This window comes from Dendrobates tinctorius, unplaced genomic scaffold, assembly GCF_039654945.1.
Source record: "Dendrobates tinctorius isolate UK_male_01 unplaced genomic scaffold, ASM3965494v1 ptg000012l, whole genome shotgun sequence".
Lineage (NCBI taxonomy): Eukaryota > Metazoa > Chordata > Amphibia > Anura > Dendrobatidae > Dendrobates > Dendrobates tinctorius.
Window position 1 is genome coordinate 9,331,639 of NW_027361680.1, and position 21,778 is coordinate 9,353,416.

The window sequence follows — 21,778 nt, forward strand, 5'->3', positions numbered from 1 at the left end:
AGGAAATACATACAATAGAATTGGGTTTTTGAGGACCAGATACGTGACAAGTAAAATGTCTTCCCACACTGCTTCATAAGTTTCCTCTGCATATTGAAACAGTGCTTATTTAAAGGGGTTTTCCCAAGAACAAAGCACATTTTAATTAATAGATCTTGGAATAATAATCACTTCCACAATTTGATGTGCTTAAATAAAATGTTCCTGTGCTGAGATAATCTCATAAATGTGCCCCTGTTGTGTACTGTGTAATGGCCGTGTCTGAATTTATTTTTTTCGGCGACATGAATGTAGGAGGGCTTGATGTTTGCAGGATGAACTGTAAATTTTAATTGGTAGAATTTTTGGCTTTGTGACCATCGCTTTTTATTCAATTTTTCTATGTCCAAAAACTTGACTTTGCTAGAGGAACAGGATAAGGCCACACCATCTCTTTCCTGTCACAGCAGGCTGTCAGAGAAAGAAGAGATTCTGCATGGCTGTGACCAACAGATGGAATTGTACAAACAAAGCAAGGAAAGGTTTTACCTTTATTACGAGAATGTCTATGACTCTAGGATCTGTTACGTCTGCATGGGTTTGAAACTTCTCTCTCAACATTTGCCTTCCTTGTTTCACAGTAATATCCAACTGAAACACCTGGACTGCAAAGCAAAAAAATCATTAAAAATTAGCAGTGAGACCAGCAATCAGTATGTCACTTTATAGCGGCAAATTAAGTGAAAAGTATGAGGATCGGCAATCTGAACATGACACCCAATGTAAAGCTCGCATATTACAGACACAATTATAACATAACAGTCTAGTGCAGAGCTGAGCAAAGTGAAGCCTGTGGGCCACAACCAACCCTGCTCCAGTCCGGCCCATAAACCGTTGTAAACAGTAGCCCACCGGTCCCACTATGCACTCGCCCCATGTCCGGCCAGCGCCACTCGCTTGGTGAAGCGCCTTCTTCCACCAATCAGCGTGTATGACAGACCGCACACGCAATGACATTATCACATCGAAGAGTCGGTGCACTGGAGACTGAAGCAGGGCGCCGGAGAAACTGGAGTGAGGTATGGGTTGTTTTGCGTATGTCACGTTTCCATGTATATAGGAGGCTATTTGGGGGTTCATTCTATATACAGGAGGCTATGTGGTTGCTCATATTGTATATAAAGAGGCTATGTGATGGCTCATACTCTATTTAGGGGGCTGTATGTGAACTTATACAGTATAGAGTGAGATGTCAGCATACTTAATTCTGATCAATGTTAAGGGATATTAATTATAATTAATATAAAATAATTATGTTAATAATGAGCAAAATTAACTATGGGCTATTGATTTCAGCCCTCCACAGCAGTCACTGTGTCATGTGGTCCCACGGGAAAATTAACTGCCCACCCCTGGTCAAGTGTATTCATGAGAGATGAATTCTCATGTACCCCATGCAGTGATTAAACCCTTCATGACCGGAGCTTTTTTTTTTTTTCGTTTTTCTTCTTCCAAGAGCCATAACTTTTTTATTTTTCCGTCAATATGGCCATGTGAGGGCTTATTTTTTGCAGGATGAGTTGTACTTTTGAAGGACAGCATTGGTTTTAGCATGCTGGGTCCTTGAAAACAGGAAAAAAAATTCCAAGTGCGGTGAAATTGCAAAAAGAGCACAATCCCACACTTGTTTTTTGCTTGGCTTTTTTGCTAGGTTCACTAAGGCTATGTGCCCACATTGCGTTTAAATCCGGACACTGAAAACCGGACTCCTTCCCAGAAATCGCGCGTTTTTTTACCGCGATTATGTTTGCGATTTTGCCGCGATTTTCACGTGCGATATTCAAGCACTTTCCAAGCATCGCTTGGAAAGTGATTGACAGGTTGGTCACACTCGTCAAGCATAGTGTTTGACAAGTGTGACCAGGTTTTTACTATTGAGGCCGCCTGTGCGCCATCAATAGTAAAAGAATGTAAAAATAATTTAAAAAAAAATAAAAAATTGGGGTATATTTACCTTCCGACATCCCGCGCAGTCTCAGCGACGCTCCCGTTCCCAGCGATGACGGTCTCGCGTTGCTATAGCGATCTCACGAGACCGCTAGAGTCACGCAAGACTACGTCATCACAGGACCTTGCCGCAAGGCATTACTGGGAACGCTGTGGCCCGGGAAGGCTGCGCGTGACACCGGAAGGTAAACCCCAATTTTTTTTTTTTTTTTTACAGGGCTATGGTACCCAGGGCCTGGAGGACAGTCTCCTCTCCTCCACACGGTGGGTACCAACCGCACATGAGACGCTTAACTTCGCGCATGGTGGGCATAGCCACATGCGGGAAGTAAGCGGTTCTCATGCATTCCTATGGGTGCGGAATCGCGGCAATTCTTTGCGATTCCGCACAAAAGAATGAGCATGCTGCGATTATTCCGCGATGCGATTCCGCCGTGGAAAAAAGCGCAGCATTAGCACAGCATGTGCGGAATGCCATAGGAATGCATGGGGTGCGTTCTGTACAAGATTTTTAAACATTTTTGCGCCAAAAATCGCGGCAAAAACGCTTAAAAAATCGCATCGTGGATACACAGTCTAAATGCCAAAACTGACCTGCCATTCTGATTCTCCAGGTCATCACGAGTTCATAGACACCAAACATGTCTAGGTTCTTTTTTATCTAAGTGGTGAAAAAGAATTCCAAAGTTTGCTTAAAAAAAAAAAAAAAAAACAAATTGTACAATTTTCCCGAGACCCGTAGTGCCCTCATTTTTCGTGATCTCGGGTTGGGGGAGGGCTTATTTTTTGCGTGCCGGGCTGACGTTTTTAATGACACCCCTTTTTGCAGATACGTTCTTTTGATTGCCTGTTATTGCATTTTAATTCAAAGTTGAGACGACCAAAAAAAAAAAAACAATTCTGGCGTTTTGATTTCTTTCTCGCTACGGCGTTTAGCTATCAGGTTAATCCTTTTCTTTTGATAGATTGGATGATTCTGAAAGCGGCGATACCAAATATGTGTATGTTTGATTTTTTTTCATTGTTTTATTTTGAATGGGGCAAAAGGGGGGTGCCCAAAACTATTATTTTTTTTTATATTTTAGAACTATTTTTCTTTAACTTTTGACATGCTTCAATAGTTTCCATGGGAGACTAGAAGCTGCCATAGCCCAATCGGCTCTGCTACATAGAGGCGATGCTCAGGTCGCCTCTATGTAGCAGAATTACTGCATTGCTATGAGCGCCGACCACAGGGTGGCACTCACAGCAATCCAGCATCAACAACCATAGAGCTCTCAAGGAAACTTCTGGTTGTTATGTCGACGAACTGATGACCCCCCAATGACCTGCAGGTAGCACCACAGTACCCCAAAGCACACTACCAACATATTTGTAAGGTCGCACTCAACAGGATAAAATGTAACACATTTATTGACATATAATTACATGTCAGGTCGGAGTGGAAATACAAGAGTGCTCACAAGCTGACAACGGCCGTTTCGCGCTGCTCTAGTGCTTCCACGGGTCAAAGAGCAGGAGGAAATGACGGACTCATATGCTGTGCGCATCATCTCGCCTCCCTCCTGCCACAGCTGATACATCAGTGACAAGTGAATTAAAAACATGTGCACAACACAATAAACCATGAAATACACATTTCATTGCCCACCAAACTGCGGGATAAGGATTCCTCAAATAGCTAGTAAATAGCAATTCATTTCTTCTGCTATTACTTCTATGTATACTTTATTGGACTATAATCTATTATAATTTCTATAGTTATTTTCTGTGGAATAATTAACTAAAGGCTATGCCTATTGATGTAAACAATTATAACACATGTACATCACAATTCTGCCCAACACATTCTCATAAATGTTCATAGTGAACGATGCAAGAAACACGTTATGTAAAAAGTTATACAAAAAGTTATGCACAAGATTATGTAGAAAATTATGCAAACTATCAGACTGCAAGGTAGATGTTATATACCCACCTATGTGTGGCTCAATGAGAATATACACGCTCTCCTCTCACATATATATTAACGCTAAATCTCTATATTACCTCTAATTCACACAATTTTCTCAGGGTCCGATATTTATGAATATCTATTGTCAGAAAAAGATAGTCATGTCAACTCTATCATTAAAACCTGCTGGACCCATTGCTTTTGTATTCAGGATCCATTTAGATTCCCTTCTCAATAGTAATTTATTAAGATTCCCCCCTTGCGGGGGTAATACTACTTTTTCAATCCCTGCAAACGACAAAATGCTAGGATCTGCTCCATGTGCGCTCCTAACATGATAGATCAAACGCGGAACCCCTTTACCTGTTGTAATTGACTTAAAGTGTTCACGAAATCGGACACATAGAGGCCTTATTGTTTTACCTATATAATAAAAACGGCACGTACAGAAAGCTACATATACTACATGGTCCGTTTTACATGTAATGAAATCCATCACTGTGTTTAATTGCGCCCATCTGTAATGTGCGGTCAATGCAATGATATTGACAATATGAGCAATGCCTACATTTAAAATTGCCCTTAGGGATACTTCGCTCCACCCAAGTATCTCGTTCAGTTACTATGCGATTCCGGATCAATATATCTTTAATTCTAGTGCTGCGTTTACATGAAATTAACGGACCTCTAGACACTATATCAATTAATTCTCTGTCCTGTTCCAAAATATGCCAATTCCTTCTGATTACAGATCTAATTTGTTGGTCCATAGGACCATACCGAAAGCAGAAAGTAAATCTTTTTTCTTTCTTAGTAGGTTTATATTGCAAATGCATCATCTCTCTCTTTTTATCTGCCCATTGCGATTTCACTTTCATAAGTGTAGCGTCTAATAGAGTATCAGGATATCCTCGTTGTTTTAATCTTCATATAATTCCTTGGATTGCAATTCTGCTCCTTCAAGTGTATTATTCAACCGAAAAATTCTCAAGAATTGACTATATGGCAAAGAATTGACTATGTGGGGGATGGGAACTGTCATAACGTAGTAATGAATTAGTAGCTAACGGTTTTCTAAAAACCGATGTACAAATATTCTCTTTTATTTCAACCAGAACGTCCAAAAATTCTAACTTTGATCCACCAAAATTATATGTAAATACCATGTTCATCTGGTTCACATTTACATATTTAACAAACTCTTCAAAAGCGTCCCTGGTGCCATCCCAAATTATGAACACGTCATCTACATATCTAAGATATAGTCTAATGTGTCAAAAAAAATTTTTTGTATCATAAACATATTTCTCTGAGAAAATTGTGTGAATTAGAGGTAATATAGAGATTTAGCTTTAACCCCTTCCTGACATCCGACTGTATATCCCGTCCATGGGACCTGGGCCCCTATGCCCATGGACGGGATAGTACGTCGGGCGCGATCAGCGGCGCCCACGTGGTGAGCGCCGCTGATCGCGGCCGGGTGTCAGCTGATTATCACAGCTGACACCCGGCACAATGTGTCAGGGGCGGTCACGGACCGCCCCCGACACGTTAACCCCTTGCACACCGCGATCAAACATGATCGCGGTGTACCGGGAGTTAAAGGGAAGCATCGGCAGGGAGGGGGCTCCCTCCGTGCTTCCCTGAGCCCCCCACGGCAGCGCAATGTGCAGCGCTGCTGCGGGGGACTCCTTTCCTCCAGGCCCCCGAATCCAAGATGGCGACGGGGGCCTGAGGAAGCTGGCTTCCTCAGTGCCTGCAAAGCGCAGGCATGAGGAAGCCTTCTGCAGTGCCTGTGTCAGATCGCTGATCTGTCACAGTGATCTGTGATGTGACAGATCAGCGATCTGTCACAGGACAGTGATGTCCCACCTGGGACTATTTAATAAAGTAAAAAAAAAAAAAAAAAGTGTAAAAATAATTTTAAAAAAAAAATCGCCAAATAAATTAGAAAAAAAAAAAATATTCCCCCAATAAATCCATTTTTTGGAAATAATAATAATAAAAAAAAACAATAAAAGTACACATATTAGGTATCGCCGCGTCCGTAACGACCCGCCCTATAAAACTGTCTCATTAGTTAACCCCTTTAGCGAACCCCTTAAAAAATAAAAATAAAAAACGAAGCAAAAAATAATGATTTATTATCATACTGCCAAACAAAAAGTGTAATAACGCGCGATCAAAAAGACGCATATAAATATCCATGGTACTGAAAACGTCATCTTGTCCCGCAAAAAACGAGCCGCCACACAGCATCATCAGCGAAAAAAGTAAAAAAGTTATAGCTCGCAGAATAAAGCGATGCAAAAATAATTATTTTTTATATAAAATAGTTTTCATTGCATAAAACAGACAAAAACATAAAAAAAACGACCTAAATGAGGTATCGCTGTAACCGTACTGACCCGAAGAATAAAACCGCTTTATCAATTTTACCGCACGCGGAACGGTGTAAACGCACCCCCCCAAAAGAAATTCATGAAACGCTGGTTTTTCTTCATTCTGCGTCCCAAAAATCGGAATAAAAAGCGATCAAAAAATTTCACGTGCCCGAAAATGGTACCAATAAAAACGTCAACTCGTCCCGCAAAAAATAGGACCTCACATGACCCGGTGGGTCAAAATACGGAAAAATTATAGCTCTCAATATGTGGTGATGCAAAAACTATTTTTACAATAAAAAGCGTCTTTTAGCGTGCGACAGCTGCCAAAAATAAAAACCGCCATAAATAGTAAATCAAACCCCCCGTTATCACCCCCTTAGTTAGGGAAAAATAATAAAAAAAATGTATTTATTTCCATTTTTCCATATTAGGGTTAGGGCTAGGGTTAGGGCTAGGGTTAGGGATAGGGCTAGGGGCATGTTGGGGTTCGGGTTGGAGTTAGAATTGGGGGTTTCCACTGTTTGGGCACATCAGGGGCTCTCCAAATGCAACATGGCGTCTGATCTCAATTCCAGCCAATTCTGAGTTGAAAAAGTCAAATGGTGCTCCTTCCCTTCCAAGCTCTGCCATGCGCCCAAACAGTGTTTTACCCCCACATGTAGGGTATCAGCCTACTCAGGACAAATTGCAAAACAATTTTTGGGGTCCAATTTCTCCTGTTACCCTTAGGAAAATAAAAAATTGGGGGCAAAAATATTTTTGTGGAAAAAAATGATTTTTTTATTTTCACGCCCGGGCGTTATAAACTTCTGTGAAGCACTGGGGGGTTCAAAGTGCTCACCACACATCTAGATAAGTTCCTTGGGGGGTCTAGTTTACAAAATGGTGTCATTTGTGGGGGGTTTCCACTGTTTAGGTACATTAGGGGCTCTCCAAAGGCAACATGACATCCGCAGACCATACCATCAAAGTCTGCATTCCAAAACGTCACTACTTCCCTTCCGAGCCCCGACGTGTGCCCATACAGTAGTTTTCTCCCACATATGGGCTATCAGCATACTCAGGACAAATTGGACAACAACTTTTGGGGTCCAATTTCTCCTGGTACCCTTGGGAAAATAAAAAAATGGTGACTAAAAGATCATTTTCACGCCCGGGCGTTATAAACTTCTGTGAAGCACTGGGGGGGTCAAAGTGCTCACCACACATCTAGATAAGTTCCTTAGGGGGTCTAGTTTCCAAAATGGTGTCATTTGTGGGGGGTTTCCACTGTTTTGGTACATCAGGAGTTTTCCAAACGCGACATGGTGTCCGATCTCAATTCCAGCCAAAAACGTCAAATGGCGCTGCTTCCCTTCCGAGCTCTGCCATGCGCCCAAATAGTGGTTTACCCCCACATGTGGGGTATCAGCGTACTCAGGACAAATTGCACAATAATTTTTAGGGTCCTGTTACCCTTGGAAAAATAAGAATTGAGGGTGAAAAGATCATTTTTGTGGAAAAAATATGATTTTTTAATTGTATGGCTTTATGTTATAAACTTCTGTGAAGCCCATGGGGGTTCAAAGTTCTCACCACACATCTAGATAAGTTCCTTAGGGGGTCTAGTTTCCAAAATGGTGTCACTTGTGGGGGGTTTCCACTGTTTTGGTACATCAGGGGTTTTCCAAACGCGACATGGTGTCCGATCTCAATTCCAGCCAAAAACGTCAAATGGCGCTGCTTCCCTTCCGAGCTCTGCCATGCGCCCAAATAGTGGTTTACCCCCACATGTGGGGTATCAGCGTACTCAGGACAAACTGCACAATAACTTTTAGGGTCCTGTTACCCTTGGGAAAATAAAAATTGGGGTGAAAAGATCATTTTTGTGGAAAAAATATGATTTTTTAATTGTACCGCTGTACGTTATAAACTTTTGTAAAGCCCTTGTGGGTTCAAAGTTCTCACCACATATCTAGATAAGTTCCTTGGGGGGTCTAGTTTCCAAAATGGGGTCACTTGTAGGGGGTTTCCACTGTTTAGGTACATCAGGGACTCTCCAAACGTGACATGGCGTCCAATCTGAATTCCAGCCAATTTTGCACTGAAAAAGTCAAACGGCGCTCCTTCCATTCTGAGCTCTGCCATGCGCCGAAACAGTCGTTCCCCCCCACATATCAGGTATCTGCGTACTCAGGACAAATTGCACAATAACTTTTGCAGTCCAATTTCTCCTGTTACCCTTGGTAAAATAAAAAAAATTGAACCTGAATTATTTTTTTTATGAAAGTTAGATGTTCATTTTTTTTTTAAATATTCAAAAAAATTCCTGTGACGCACCTAAAGGGTTAATAAACTTCTTGAATGTGGTTTTGAGCACCTTAAGGGGTGCAGTTTTTATAATGGTGTCACTTTTGGGTATTTTCTATCATATAGACCCCTCAAAGTGGCTTCAAATGTGATGTGGTCCTAAAAATAAAATGGTGTTGTAAAAATGAGAAATCGCTGGTCAACTTTTAACCCTTATAACTTCCTATCAAAAAAAAATTTTGGTTCCAAAATTGTGCTGATGTAAAGTAAACATGTGGGAAATGTTAGTTATCAAGTTTTTTGTGTGCCGTATCTCTGTGATTTAAGGGCATAAAAATTCAAAGTTGGAAAATTGCGACATTTTCAAAATTTTCGCCAAATTTCCGTTTTTCTCACAAATAAACGCAAGTTATTTGAATGAAATTTTACCACTAACATGAAGTACAATATGTTACGAGAAAACAATGTCAGAATCACCGGGATCCATGGAAGCGTTCCAGAGTTATGACCTCATAAAGGTACAGTGGTCAGAATTGTAAAAATTGGCCCGGTCATGAACGTGCAAACCACCCTTGGGGGTGAAGGGGTTAATATTATATATGTGAGATGAGAGCGTGTATGTTCTCCTTGAGCCACACATAGGTGGGTATATAACATCTACCTTGCAGTCTGATAGAGTTTGCATAATTTTCTACATAATCTTGTGCATAACTTTTTGTATAACTTTTTACATAACGTGTTTCTTGCATCGTTCACTATGAACATTTATGAGAATGTGTTGGGCAGAATTGTGATGTACATGTGTTATAATTGTTTACATCAATAAGCATAGCCTTTATTTAATTATTCCACAGAAAATAACTATAGAAATTATAATAGATTATAGTCCAAAAAAGTATACATAGAAGTAACAGCAGAAGAAATGAATTGCTATTTACTAGCTATTTGAGGAATCCTTATCCCGCAGTTTGGTGGGCAATGAAATGTGTATTTCATGGTTTAGGCTGGTTTCACATTAGAGCATTTTCAGCGCGCGCACGGCCGGGGGTAGCTCCGCCCCCGAGCCGGCTCTCTGCCCGGCGTGCCCGCCCCTTGCTTGTAGCGCCGCCTACTAGCGGACAGCGGCGCCTGCGATCGGCGCACCCTATCTTTAGCATAGGGTGCGCAGATCGTGCGCAGGCCGTGCGCTAGTTGCGCTTTGACCTGCGCTGCGCACTTTTGACGGTGCGCCGTGCGCGCCAAAATCCGAAAAGTTTGATTTTGGCGCGCACGGCGCACCGTCAAAAGTGCGCAGCGCAGGTCAAAGCGCAACTAGCGCACGACCTGCGCACGATCTGCGCACCCTATGTTAAAGATAGGGTGCGCCGATCGCAGGCGCCGCTGTCCGCTAGTAGGCGGCGCTACAAGCAAGGGGCGGGCACGCCGGGCAGAGAGCCGGCTCGGGGGCGGAGCTACCCCCGGCCGTGCGCGCGCTGAAAATGCGCTAATGTGAAACCAGCCTTATTGTGTTGTGCACATGTTTTTAATTCACTTGTCACTGAATGTGGCAGGAGGGAGGAGAGATGATGCACACAGCATATGAGTCCATCATTTCCTCCTGCTCTTTGACCCGTGGAAGCGCTAGAGCAGCGCGAAACGGCCAGCTTGTGAGTACTCTTGTATTTCCACTCCGACCTGACATGTAATTATATGTCAATAAATGTGTTACATTTTATCCTGTTGAGTGCGACCTTTCCTCTACAAGGATTCAATGAGTTGATCGCTGCGAGGTCAAGCACCCGGGAGCTCTGGACGACAGCGTGCTGCCAGGCATACACCACCAGCGGATATCTGGTAACAGCGGTACCGTCCGCAATCTCTATTTTTGTACAACATATTTGTAAACATGCACTGCTTTTTCGATGATTACTTCACCCCACACACAAATGATACACCATTTGAAAGATAAACTTGCTCCCATGAGCAACAAAACAGCCAAACAAAACACACCACCAAGATTTTATCACCAAATACAGTTTAAACATTCATTTTCATAAACCTGCAGGAAGACACAATGACCTGCAGGTGGCACCTCAACAGGAAAACATTTTTTGGCCTGTACTTATCAAACCGATTTATTGTATTACCAATCTACATATATAACTAACCTACAAAAGACAAAATGAAAAAACCCTGCTATAATAAGTAAATAAAAAGCAAAAGTGCATTTAAATCATACAGAGTTCTTAGTAATACTGTATTTGATCAAACATAGCATAAAAGCCGCCCCACCATCGACAAGGTGACTCTGTGGTCGGGGTGGTCCCCCCACTTTGACACATAAGGTTATTAATACTAGACAGTGTAGGACCGCCCCGACCACAGTCTCCTTGTCGATGGTGGGGCGGCTTTTATGCTATGTTTGATCAAATACAGTATTACTAAGAACTCTGTATGATTTAAATGCACTTTTGCTTTTTACTTATTATAGCAGGGTTTTTTCATTTTGTCTTTTGTAGGTTTTGTATGCTTTTTGGCCATGTGAACATGCATTTATATGATGCATGTGTACCAACTCAAACCAAGCTCAATTTTTGTGTTTTTTCTTTGCATTTTTGCATTCTGTGCAAGCTGGGGTGTGGCCTCCCTCTCCTGAGCTGGAAATTGTATTTAAAGGCTTCCCCTGACTGGTGTCCACTGGTTGGGACCCGGTCCTTGTCTGCCCTTATTCACACAGACGTCAACTTTGACCTTTGACACATAAGTTTATTAATACTAGACAGTGTAGGACCGCCCCGACCACAGAGTCACCTTGTCGATGGTGGGACGGCTTTTATGCTATGTTTGATCAAATACAGTATTACTAAGAACTCTGTATGATTTAAATGCACTTTTGCTTTTTACTTATTTATTTATTATAGCAGGGTTTTTTTTCATTTTGTCATTTGTAGGTTTTGTATGCTTTTTGGCCATGTGAACATGCATTTATATGCTGCACATACATAAATACCTGTCTGTGTTCATCATCTCATGAAATACATTTACATTTGACCAGTTTGCTTTTTCTGAAATTGCCTGCGCCCCTGACTAATGCGTGAAAATTTCACACGGGCCAAGCTAGTCATTTCTATTAGCAGCATTCCTTAAAATGTTTCTGAACATTTAGGCTAAATGCAGAATGGTAGAGAACTACATGAACAAATACCATCGTGATAAACAGCTAAGAAAAAAAGAAATGACAGACTTCAGTTCCACATGAAATAAAACACAATGCGTAATAGAATATATATTAAAATATCAAAGAAATTAATAAAAAGGGTATGTTTGAAACCTTGAAATAAGAGCAGAAAGGGGACTTGTGGCAACTAGAGTGAGGTAGATGGCTGTATTAGTACATACTGGTTACAATAAAAATGTGCATTAGGTGGGTAATGTTAGTAATAGTCTCCAGACAAATTATATGGTTGGTGATCCCTGGAAGCTGGAAAAAGCAGACATATATGGCCTCTTTTCACACATAAGTTTTTTGCCATCAGTCACAATCCGTTGTTTTGTGCAAAAAAACGGATCCGGCAAATGATGCTGCTGGATCCGTGTTTTTCTCGTAGGCCTGTATTAGCGATGGATTGTGACAGATGGCTGCACGTTTCATCTGTCATACGACGGATCCGTTGGAAATTCTGTGTCCGTCGGCTGGATAAAACAGACATAGGAACGTTTTTTGTGTACGTCAAAAAGTCGGACAGTGACGGATCCAGCGCCATCCGTCGTTGACTATAATGGAAGCCTATGGGCGCAGGATCCGTCGCTGTCGGTCAATCACTGGATTCCGTTTTTTGCAACTGAGCATGCCCGGAATAATTTCTATTCCTTTAATTTAACCCCAAAAGCCTTTCTGGCACATAAAAAAAATTCTCTCTCTCTCCCCAATTCTATTCCTTTAGGCTGTGTGCACACGCTGCGGATTTTGCTGCGGTTCCGCAGCGGTTTTGGCCGCTGTGGACCCGCAGCAGTTTCTGCTGCGGTGTACAGTACAATGATTCCCTATGGGAATCAAAAACCGCAGTGCAGACGGTGCGGAATTTTCCGCGCGGATTATCTGCGGTTTTCAATCCGCAGAAAGAATTGACATGTCAATTCTTTCTGCGGATTCTCCTGCGGTTTGCCATCTCCTCCATTGAGGAGATGAAAAACCGCAGGGCAAAACCGCAGAGCAATCCGCAGGTAAAACCGCAGGTCTTTTGACCTGCGGTTTCACCTGCGGATTGTACAAAATCCGCGCGGATGAATCCGCACCTTTTCCGCAGCGTGTGCACACAGCCTCAATCCCTTCCTGACATCTGACGCACTATCCCGTACATGGGACCCGGGCCCCCTATGCCCATGGACGGGATAGTACGTCATAGCAATCAGCGGCGCTCACGGGGGGAGCGCCGCTGATCGCGGCCGGGTGTCAGCTGATTATCACAGCTGACACCCGGCACTATGTCAGGGGTGGTGACGGACCGCCCCCGGCACGTTAACCCCTGGCACACTGCGATCAAACACAATCGCAGTGTATTGGGGGTTTAGGGAAGCATCGGCAGGGAGGGGGCTCCCTCCGTGCTTCCCTGAGACCCCCGCAGCAGCGTGATGTGCAGCGCTGCTGCGGGGGCCTCCTTTTCTGCAGGTCCCCGGATCCAATATGGCGGTGGGGACCTTCGGGGGCCTGCAGGGAGCCGGCTTCCTCACTGCCAGCAGAGCGCAGGCATGAGGAAGCTTCCAGCACTGCCTGTGTGAGATCGCTGATCTGTCACAGCTATCTGTGATGTGACAGATCAGCGATCTGACACGTGACAGTTATGTCCCCCCTGGGGCAATGTTATAGAGTTTAAAAAAAAAAGGGTAAAAATAAATTTATTAAAAAAAAAATAATATATATATTCTCCCTAATAAATTCATTTTTTGGGAAAAAAAAACAAAACAATAAAAGTACACATTTAGTATTGCCGTGTCCGTAACGACCCGCCCTATAAAACTGTCCCATTAGTTAGCCCCTTTAGCGAACCCCTTAAAAAATAAAAATGAAAAACAATGCAAAAAATGCTTTATTATCATACCGCCAAACAAAAAGTGCAATAACGAGCGATCAAAAAGACGCATATAAATATCCATGGTACCGCTGAAAACGTCATCTTATCCCACAAAAAACGAGCTGCCATACAGCGTCATCAGCGAAAAAATAAAAAGTTATAGCTCGCAGAAAAAAGCGATGCAAAAATAATTATTTTTAATATAAAATGGTTTTCATTGCATAAAACCGACAAAACATAAAAAAAGACCTAAATGAGGTATCGCTGTAACCGTACTGACCCGAAGAATAAAACCGCCTTATCAATTTTACCGCACGCGGAACAGTGTAAACGCACCCCCCAAAAAATTCTTGAAATGCTGGTTTTTGTTCATTCTGCGTCCCAAAAATTGGAATAAAAAGCGATCAAAAGATGTCACGTGCCCGAAAATGGTACCAATAAAAACGTCAACTCGTCCCGCAAAAAATAACACCTCACATGACACTGGGTCAAAATACGGAAAAATTATAGCTCTCAAAATGTGGTGATGCATAAACTATTTTTACAATAAAAAGTGTCTTTTAGCGTGTGACTGCAGCCAAAAATAAAAACCCGCCATAAATAGTAAATCAAACCCCCCGCTATCACCCCCTTAGTAAGGGAAAAGTATTAAAAAAAAAAAAAAAAAAGTATTTATTTCCATTTTCCCATTAGGGCTAGGGTTAGGGCTGAGATTAGGGTTAAGGTTAGGGCTGGAGTTAGAATTGGGGGGGTTTCCACTGTTTGGGCACATCAGGGGCTCTCCAAACGCAACATTGCGTCTGATCTCAATTCCAGCCAATTTTGCGTTGAAAAAGTCAAATGGCGCTCGTTCCCTTCCAAGCTCTGCCATGCGCCCAAACAGTGTTTTACCCCCACATATAGGGTATCAGCGTACTCAGGACAAATTGCAAAACAACTTTTGAGTCCAATTTCTCCTGTTACCCTTAGGAAAATAAAAAATTGGGGGCAAAAATATTTTTGCGGAAAAAAAAAAAAATGATTTTTTTATTTTCACACCCGGGCGTTATAAACTTCTGTGAAGCCCTTGGGGGCTCATTGCACATCTAGATAAGTTCATTAGGGGGTCTAGTTTCCAAAATGGGGTTTCCACAGTTTAGGTACATCAGGGGCTCTCCAAACGCGACATGACACCCGCAGACCATTCCATCAAAGTCTGCATTCCAAAACGTCACTACTTCCCTTCTGAGCCCTGACGTGTGTCCATACAGTTTTCTCCCACATATGGGGTGTCAGCGTACTCAGGACAAATTGGACAACAACTTTTAGGGTCCTGCTACCCTTGGGAAAATAAAAATTGGGGGTGAAAAGATCTTTTTTGTGGAAAAAAAGTGATTTTTTTTTTTAATTGTACAGCTGTACATTATAAACTTCTGTGAAGCCCTGGGAGGTTCAAACTTCTCACCACATATCTAGATAAGTTCCTTGGGGAGTCTAGTTTCCAAAATGGGGTCATTTGTGGGGGGGGGGTTCCACTGTTTTGGTATATCAGGGGCTTTCCAAACGCGACATGGCGTCCGATCTCAATTCTAGCCCAAAAAGTCAAAGTGTGTCCTGCATGTGAAGACTTCTGGGGCATAGACCGCGCTGGAAAATACCGGCGCATGCGCAGAGCATACAGCGCAGGCGGCCTTTACAATGTGCAAGCGCAGAAACCAACGTTATCTGTGATATTCACAGATGAAGATTACGTTCAGCAAAGCCGAGGGGGCGGGGGGAGAAGGCGACTAAGCCCCGCCCATCGGACAGGACCACGGCAATTTCCATACATCCCCAACAAGATAAAAAAGGTATTTATGCCTCAAAGGTGCGGGGTCAGGGGGAGTCAAAAGCCCTACTAGAATCCTTATGGGGCGCACAATTGGGTGATATGTTTAGATGATCTCATGAAATATGGGTGACTGATTCCCTTTAATGAGCTCAAGGGGAGCTGAAGCCGCCGACACACGCCCAGCCTCCCTTGGATGATGAGGGTTCGACCCCTGCACATGGTAGGACTTTAACCACATTTATTATGTTGTTCGTATTGAATCGCACTAAGGTTGCAACTTGCTGGACGATCAGCACTAGAGCTATGCTGACAGCCGCTGAAGGCTCACTCCGCACGCCTCACCTGTGTTAGGCACTTCCCGGTACCAGGCCCTGTACAACTCCCGCACTCTTCGCTTTGCGGTGCACAAATCTTGGCTAAGAATCGGTTTAACAATCCCAACTACACGACTAGCACTTTTAGACGCAGCCATTCTCCCTCGGTCGTTTCTAGGTCGTGGGCAGCTGGGCTCCTGAGAGTGACACCGCCGGAGAGGGTGGAGCTTCCGCAGCATACCAGAGCAGCGTCACCGGAAGGGGCGGGGCCTCTCCAGTGTAGCGAAGACCCGATAGCAGGAGGGAAATAAGAGGCTGCTCTATGGAGGGTGTGAGGAAAAGACCAGCAGGCTGCTCCATGGAGCCGTGTGAAGAGAGGACCGAGGGGCTGCGAAGAATGGGAGGAAGGGCTGTGCGGAGAATGGGAGGAGGAGGAGGGGCTGTGCGGAGAATGGGAGGAGGAGGGGCTGTGCGGAGAATGGGAGGAGGAGGAGGGGCTGTGCGGAGAATGGGAGGAGGAGGAGGGGCTGTGCGGAGAATGGGAGGAGGAGGAGGGGCTGTGCGGAGAATGGGAGGAGGGGCTGTGCGGAGAATGGGAGGAGGGGCTGTGCGGAGAATGGGAGGAGGAGGAGGGGCTGTGCGGAGAATGGGAGGAGGAGGGGCTGTGCGGAGAATGGGAGGAGGAGGAGGGGCTGTGCGGAGAATGGGAGGAGGAGGAGGGGCTGTGCGGAGAATGGGAGGAGGAGGGGCTGTGCGGAGAATGGGAGGAGGAGGGGCTGTGCGGAGAATGGGAGGAGGGGCTGTGCGGAGAATGGGAGGAGGGGCTGTGCGGAGAATGGGAGGAGGAGGAGGGGCTGTGCGGAGAATGGGAGGAGGGGGGGCTGTGCGGAGAATGGGAGGAGGAGGAGGGGCTGTGCGGAGAATGGGAGGAGGGGGGGCTGTGCGGAGAATGGGAGGAGGAGGAGGGGCTGTGCGGAGAATGGGAGGAGGAGGAGGGGCTGTGCGGAGAATGGGAGGAGGAGGAGGGGCTGTGCGGAGAATGGGAGGAGGAGGAAGGGCTGTGCGGAGAATGGGAGGAGGAAGGGCTGTGCGGAGAATGGGAGGAGGAGGAGCTGTGCGGAGAATGGGAGGAGGGGCTGTGCGGAGAATGGGAGGAGGAGGAGGGGCTGTGCGGAGAATGGGAGGAGGAGGAGGGGCTGTGCGGAGAATGGGAGGAGGAGGAGGGGCTGTGCGGAGAATGGGAGGAGGAGGAGGGGCTGTGCGGAGAATGGGAGGAGGAGGGGCTGTGCTGAGAATAGGAGGAGGAGGAGGGGCTGTGCGGAGAATGGGAGGAGGAGGAGGGGCTGTGCGGAGAATGGGAGGAGGGGCTGTGCGGAGAATGGGAGGAGGAGGAGGGGCTGTGCGGAGAATGGGAGGAGGAGGAGGGGCTGTGCGGAGAATGGGAGGAGGAGGAGGGGCTGTGCGGAGAATGGGAGGAGGAGGAGGGGCTGTGCGGAGAATGGGAGGAGGAGGAGGGGCTGTGCGGAGAATGGGAGGAGGGGCTGTGCGGAGAATGGGAGGAGGAGGAGGGGCTGTGCGGAGAATGGGAGGAGGAGGAGGGGCTGTGCGGAGAATGGGAGGAGGAGGAGGGGCTGTGCGGAGAATGGGAGGAGGAGGGGCTGTGCGGAGAATGGGAGGAGGAGGGGCTGTGCGGAGAATGGGAGGAGGGGCTGTGCGGAGAATGGGAGGAGGGGCTGTGCGGAGAATGGGAGGAGGAGGAGGGGCTGTGCGGAGAATGGGAGGAGGGGGGGCTGTGCGGAGAATGGGAGGAGGAGGAGGGGCTGTGCGGAGAATGGGAGGAGGGGGGGCTGTGCGGAGAATGGGAGGAGGAGGAGGGGCTGTGCGGAGAATGGGAGGAGGAGGAGGGGCTGTGCGGAGAATGGGAGGAGGAGGAGGGGCTGTGCGGAGAATGGGAGGAGGAGGAAGGGCTGTGCGGAGAATGGGAGGAGGAAGGGCTGTGCGGAGAATGGGAGGAGGAGGAGCTGTGCGGAGAATGGGAGGAGGGGCTGTGCGGAGAATGGGAGGAGGAGGAGGGGCTGTGCGGAGAATGGGAGGAGGAGGAGGGGCTGTGCGGAGAATGGGAGGAGGAGGAGGGGCTGTGCGGAGAATGGGAGGAGGAGGAGGGGCTGTGCGGAGAATGGGAGGAGGAGGGGCTGTGCTGAGAATAGGAGGAGGAGGAGGGGCTGTGCGGAGAATGGGAGGAGGAGGAGGGGCTGTGCGGAGAATGGGAGGAGGGGCTGTGCGGAGAATGGGAGGAGGAGGAGGGGCTGTGCGGAGAATGGGAGGAGGAGGAGGGGCTGTGCGGAGAATGGGAGGAGGAGGAGGGGCTGTGCGGAGAATGGGAGGAGGAGGAGGGGCTGTGCGGAGAATGGGAGGAGGAGGAGGGGCTGTGCGGAGAATGGGAGGAGGGGCTGTGCGGAGAATGGGAGGAGGAGGAGGGGCTGTGCGGAGAATGGGAGGAGGAGGAGGGGCTGTGCGGAGAATGGGAGGAGGAGGAGGGGCTGTGCGGAGAATGGGAGGAGGAGGGGCTGTGCTGAGAATAGGAGGAGGAGGAGGGGCTGTGCGGAGAATGGGAGGAGGAGGAGGGGCTGTGCGGAGAATGGGAGGAGGGGCTGTGCGGAGAATGGGAGGAGGAGGAGCTGTGCGGAGAATGGGAGGAGGAGGAGGGGCTGTGCGGAGAATGGGAGGAGGAGGAGGGGCTGTGCGGAGAATGGGAGGAGGGGCTGTGCGGAGAATGGGAGGAGGAGGAGGGGCTGTGCGGAGAATGGGAGGAGGAGGAGGGGCTGTGCGGAGAATGGGAGGAGGGGCTGTGCGGAGAATGGGAGGAGGAGGAGGGGCTGTGCGGAGAATGGGAGGAGGGGCTGTGCGGAGAATGGGATGAGGAGGAGGGGCTGTGCGGAGAATGGGAGGAGGGGCTGTGCGGAGAATGGGATGAGGAGGAGGGGCTGTGCGGAGAATGGGAGGAGGGGCTGTGCGGAGAATGGGAGGAGGAGGGGCTGTGCGGAGAATGGGAGGAGGAGGGGCTGTGCGGAGAATGGGAGGAGGAGGAGGGGCTGTGCGGAGAATGGGAGGAGGAGGAGGGGCTGTGCGGAGAATGGGAGGAGGAGGAGGGGCTGTGCGGAGAATGGGAGGAGGAGGAGGGGCTGTGCGGAGAATGGGAGGAGGAGGAGGGGCTGTGCTGAGAATGGGAGGAGGAGGAGGGGCTGTGCGGAGAATGGAAGGGGGAGGAGGAGGGGCTGTGCTGAGAATGGGAGGAGGAGGAGGGGCTGTGCGGAGAATGGGAGGAAGGGCTGTGCGGAGAATGGGAGGAGGAGGAGGGGCTGTGCTGAGAATGGGAGGAGGAGGGGCTGTGCGGAGAATGGAAGGGGGAGGAGGAGGGGCTGTGCTGAGAATGGGAGGAGGAGGAGGGGCTGTGCGGAGAATGGGAGGAAGGGCTGTGCGGAGAATGGGAGGAGGAGGAGGGGCTGTGCGGAGAATGGGAGGGAGGAGGAGGAGGGGCTGTGCGGAGAATGGGAGGAGGAGGGGCTGTGCTGAGAATGGGAGGAGGAGGGGCTGTGCTGAGAATGGGAGGAGGAGGGGCTGTGCTGAGAATGGGAGGAGGAGGGGCTGTGCTGAGAATGGGAGGAGGAGGAGGGGCTGTGCGGAGAATGGGAGGAGGAGGAGGGGCTGTGCGGAGAATGGGAGGAGGAGGAGGGGCTGTGCGGAGAATGGGAGGGAGGAGGAGGAGCTGTGCGGAGAATGGGGGGAGGAGGGGCTGTGCGGAGAATGGGAGGGGAAGGAGGGGCTGTGCGGAGAATGGGAGGGGGAGGAGGAGGGGCTGTGCGGAGAATGAAAGGGGGAGGAGGAGGGGCTGTGCTGAGAATGGGAGGAGGAGGGGCTGTGCGGAGAATGGGAGGAGGAGGGGCTGTGCGGAGAATGGGAGGAGGAGGGGCTGTGCGGAGAATGGGAGGAGGAGGAGGGGCTGTGCGGAGAATGGGAGGAGGAGGAGGGGCTGTGCGGAGAATGGGGGGAGGAGGAGGGGCTGTGCGGAGAATGGGGGGAGGAGGAGGGGCTGTGCGAAGAATGGGAGGAGGAGGGGCTGTGCGAAGAATGGGAGGAGGGGCTGTGCGGAGAATGGGAGGAGGGGGAGGGGCTGCTCAGAGAGGGGGAGGGGCTGTGCGGAGAATGGGAGGGGGAGGAGGGGCTGTGCTGAGAATGGGAGGAGGAGGGGCTGTGCTGAGAATGGGAGGAGGAGGGGCTGTGCTGAGAATGGGAGGAGGAGGAGGGGCTGTGCTGAGAATGGGAGGAGGAGGAGGGGCTGTGCTGAGAATGGGAGGAGGAGGGGCTGTGCTGAGAATGGGAGGAGGAGGGGCTGTGCGGAGAATGGGAGGAGGAGGAGGGGCTGTGCTGAGAATGGGAGGAGGAGGGGCTGTGCTGAGAATGGGAGGAGGAGGGGCTGTGCGGAGAATGGAAGGGGGAGGAGGAGGGGCTGTGCTGAGAATGGGAGGGAGGAGGAGGAGGGGCTGTGCGAAGAATGGGAGGAGGAGGGGCTGTGCTGAGAATGGGAGGAGGAGGGGCTGTGCTGAGAATGGGAGGAGGAGGGGCTGTGCTGAGAATGGGAGGAGGAGGGGCTGTGCGGAGAATGGGAGGAGGAGGAGGGGCTGTGCGGAGAATGGGAGGAGGAGGAGGGGCTGTGCGGAGAATGGGAGGAGGAGGAGGGGCTGTGCGGAGAATGGGAGGAGGAGGAGGGGCTGTGCGGAGAATGGGAGGAGGAGGAGGGGCTGTGCGGAGAATGGGAGGGAGGAGGAGCTGTGCGGAGAATGGGGGGAGGAGGGGCTGTGCGGAGAATGGGAGGGGAAGGAGGGGCTGTGCGGGGAGGGGGAGGGGCTGTGCGGAGAATGGGAGGGGGGAGGAGGAGGGGCTGTGCGGAGAATGAAAGGGGGAGGAGGAGGGGCTGTGCTGAGAATGGGAGGAGGAGGGGCTGTGCGGAGAATGGGAGGAGGAGGAGGGGCTGTGCGGAGAATGGGAGGAGGAGGAGGGGCTGTGCGGAGAATGGGAGGAGGAGGAGGGGCTGTGCGGAGAATGGGAGGAGGAGGAGGGGCTGTGCGGAGAATGGGGGGAGGAGGAGGGGCTGTGCGAAGAATGGGAGGAGGAGGGGCTGTGCGAAGAATGGGAGGAGGAGGGGCTGTGCAAAGAATGGGAGGAGGGGCTGTGCGGAGAATGGGAGGAGGGGGAGGGGCTGCGCGGAGAGGGGGAGGGGCTGTGCGGAGAATGGGAGGGGGAGGAGGAGGGGCTGTGCTGAGAATGGGAGGAGGAGGAGCTGTGCTGAGAATGGGAGGAGGAGGGGCTGTGCTGAGAATGGGAGGAGGAGGGGCTGTGCTGAGAATGGGAGGAGGAGGGGCTGTGCGGAGAATGGGAGGAGGAGGAGGGGCTGTGCGGAGAATGGGAGGAGGAGGAGGGGCTGTGCGGAGAATGGGAGGGAGGAGGAGGAGCTGTGCGGAGAATGGGGGGAGGAGGGGCTGGGAGGGGGAGGGGCTGTGCGGAGAGGGGGAGGGGCTGTGCGGAGAATGGGAGGGGGGAGGAGGAGGGGCTGTGCGGAGAATGAAAGGGGGAGGAGGAGGGGCTGTGCTGAGAATGGGAGGAGGAGGGGCTGTGCGGAGAATGGGAGGAGGAGGGGCTGTGCGGAGAATGGGAGGAGGAGGAGGGGCTGTGCGGAGAATGGGAGGAGGAGGAGGGGCTGTGCGGAGAATGGGGGGAGGAGGAGGGGCTGTGCGGAGAATGGGGGGAGGAGGAGGGGCTGTGCGAAGAATGGGGGGAGGAGGAGGGGCTGTGCGAAGAATGGGAGGAGGAGGGGCTGTGCGAAGAATGGGAGGAGGGGGAGGGGCTGCGCGGAGAGGGGGAGGGGCTGTGCGGAGAATGGGAGGGGGAGGAGGAGGGGCTGTGCTGAGAATGGGAGGAGGAGGAGGGGC

The 21,778-nt window shown here is 49.0% G+C and overlaps 1 protein-coding gene across 2 annotated transcripts in view; it reads right to left on the reverse strand.

Moving 5' to 3' along the window:
- The window catches only part of NDUFA6 (NADH:ubiquinone oxidoreductase subunit A6), a 41,008-nt gene extending 24,810 nt beyond the window's left edge, over positions 1-16,198 (reverse strand). Inside the window, exons 1-2 of one of the 2 annotated variants that reach the window (XM_073557977.1) lie at positions 15,820-16,198; positions 529-644 (exon numbers count right to left, since the gene is read on the reverse strand). In XM_073557977.1, the coding sequence (XP_073414078.1) occupies positions 529-644; positions 15,820-16,030 (327 nt within the window). In that variant the 5' untranslated portion in view covers positions 16,031-16,198. The remainder of the gene's footprint in view (positions 1-528; positions 645-15,819) is intronic. The other variant, XM_073557978.1, reaches the window with a different exon arrangement.
- Between the last annotated feature and the right edge of the window lie 5,580 nt (positions 16,199-21,778).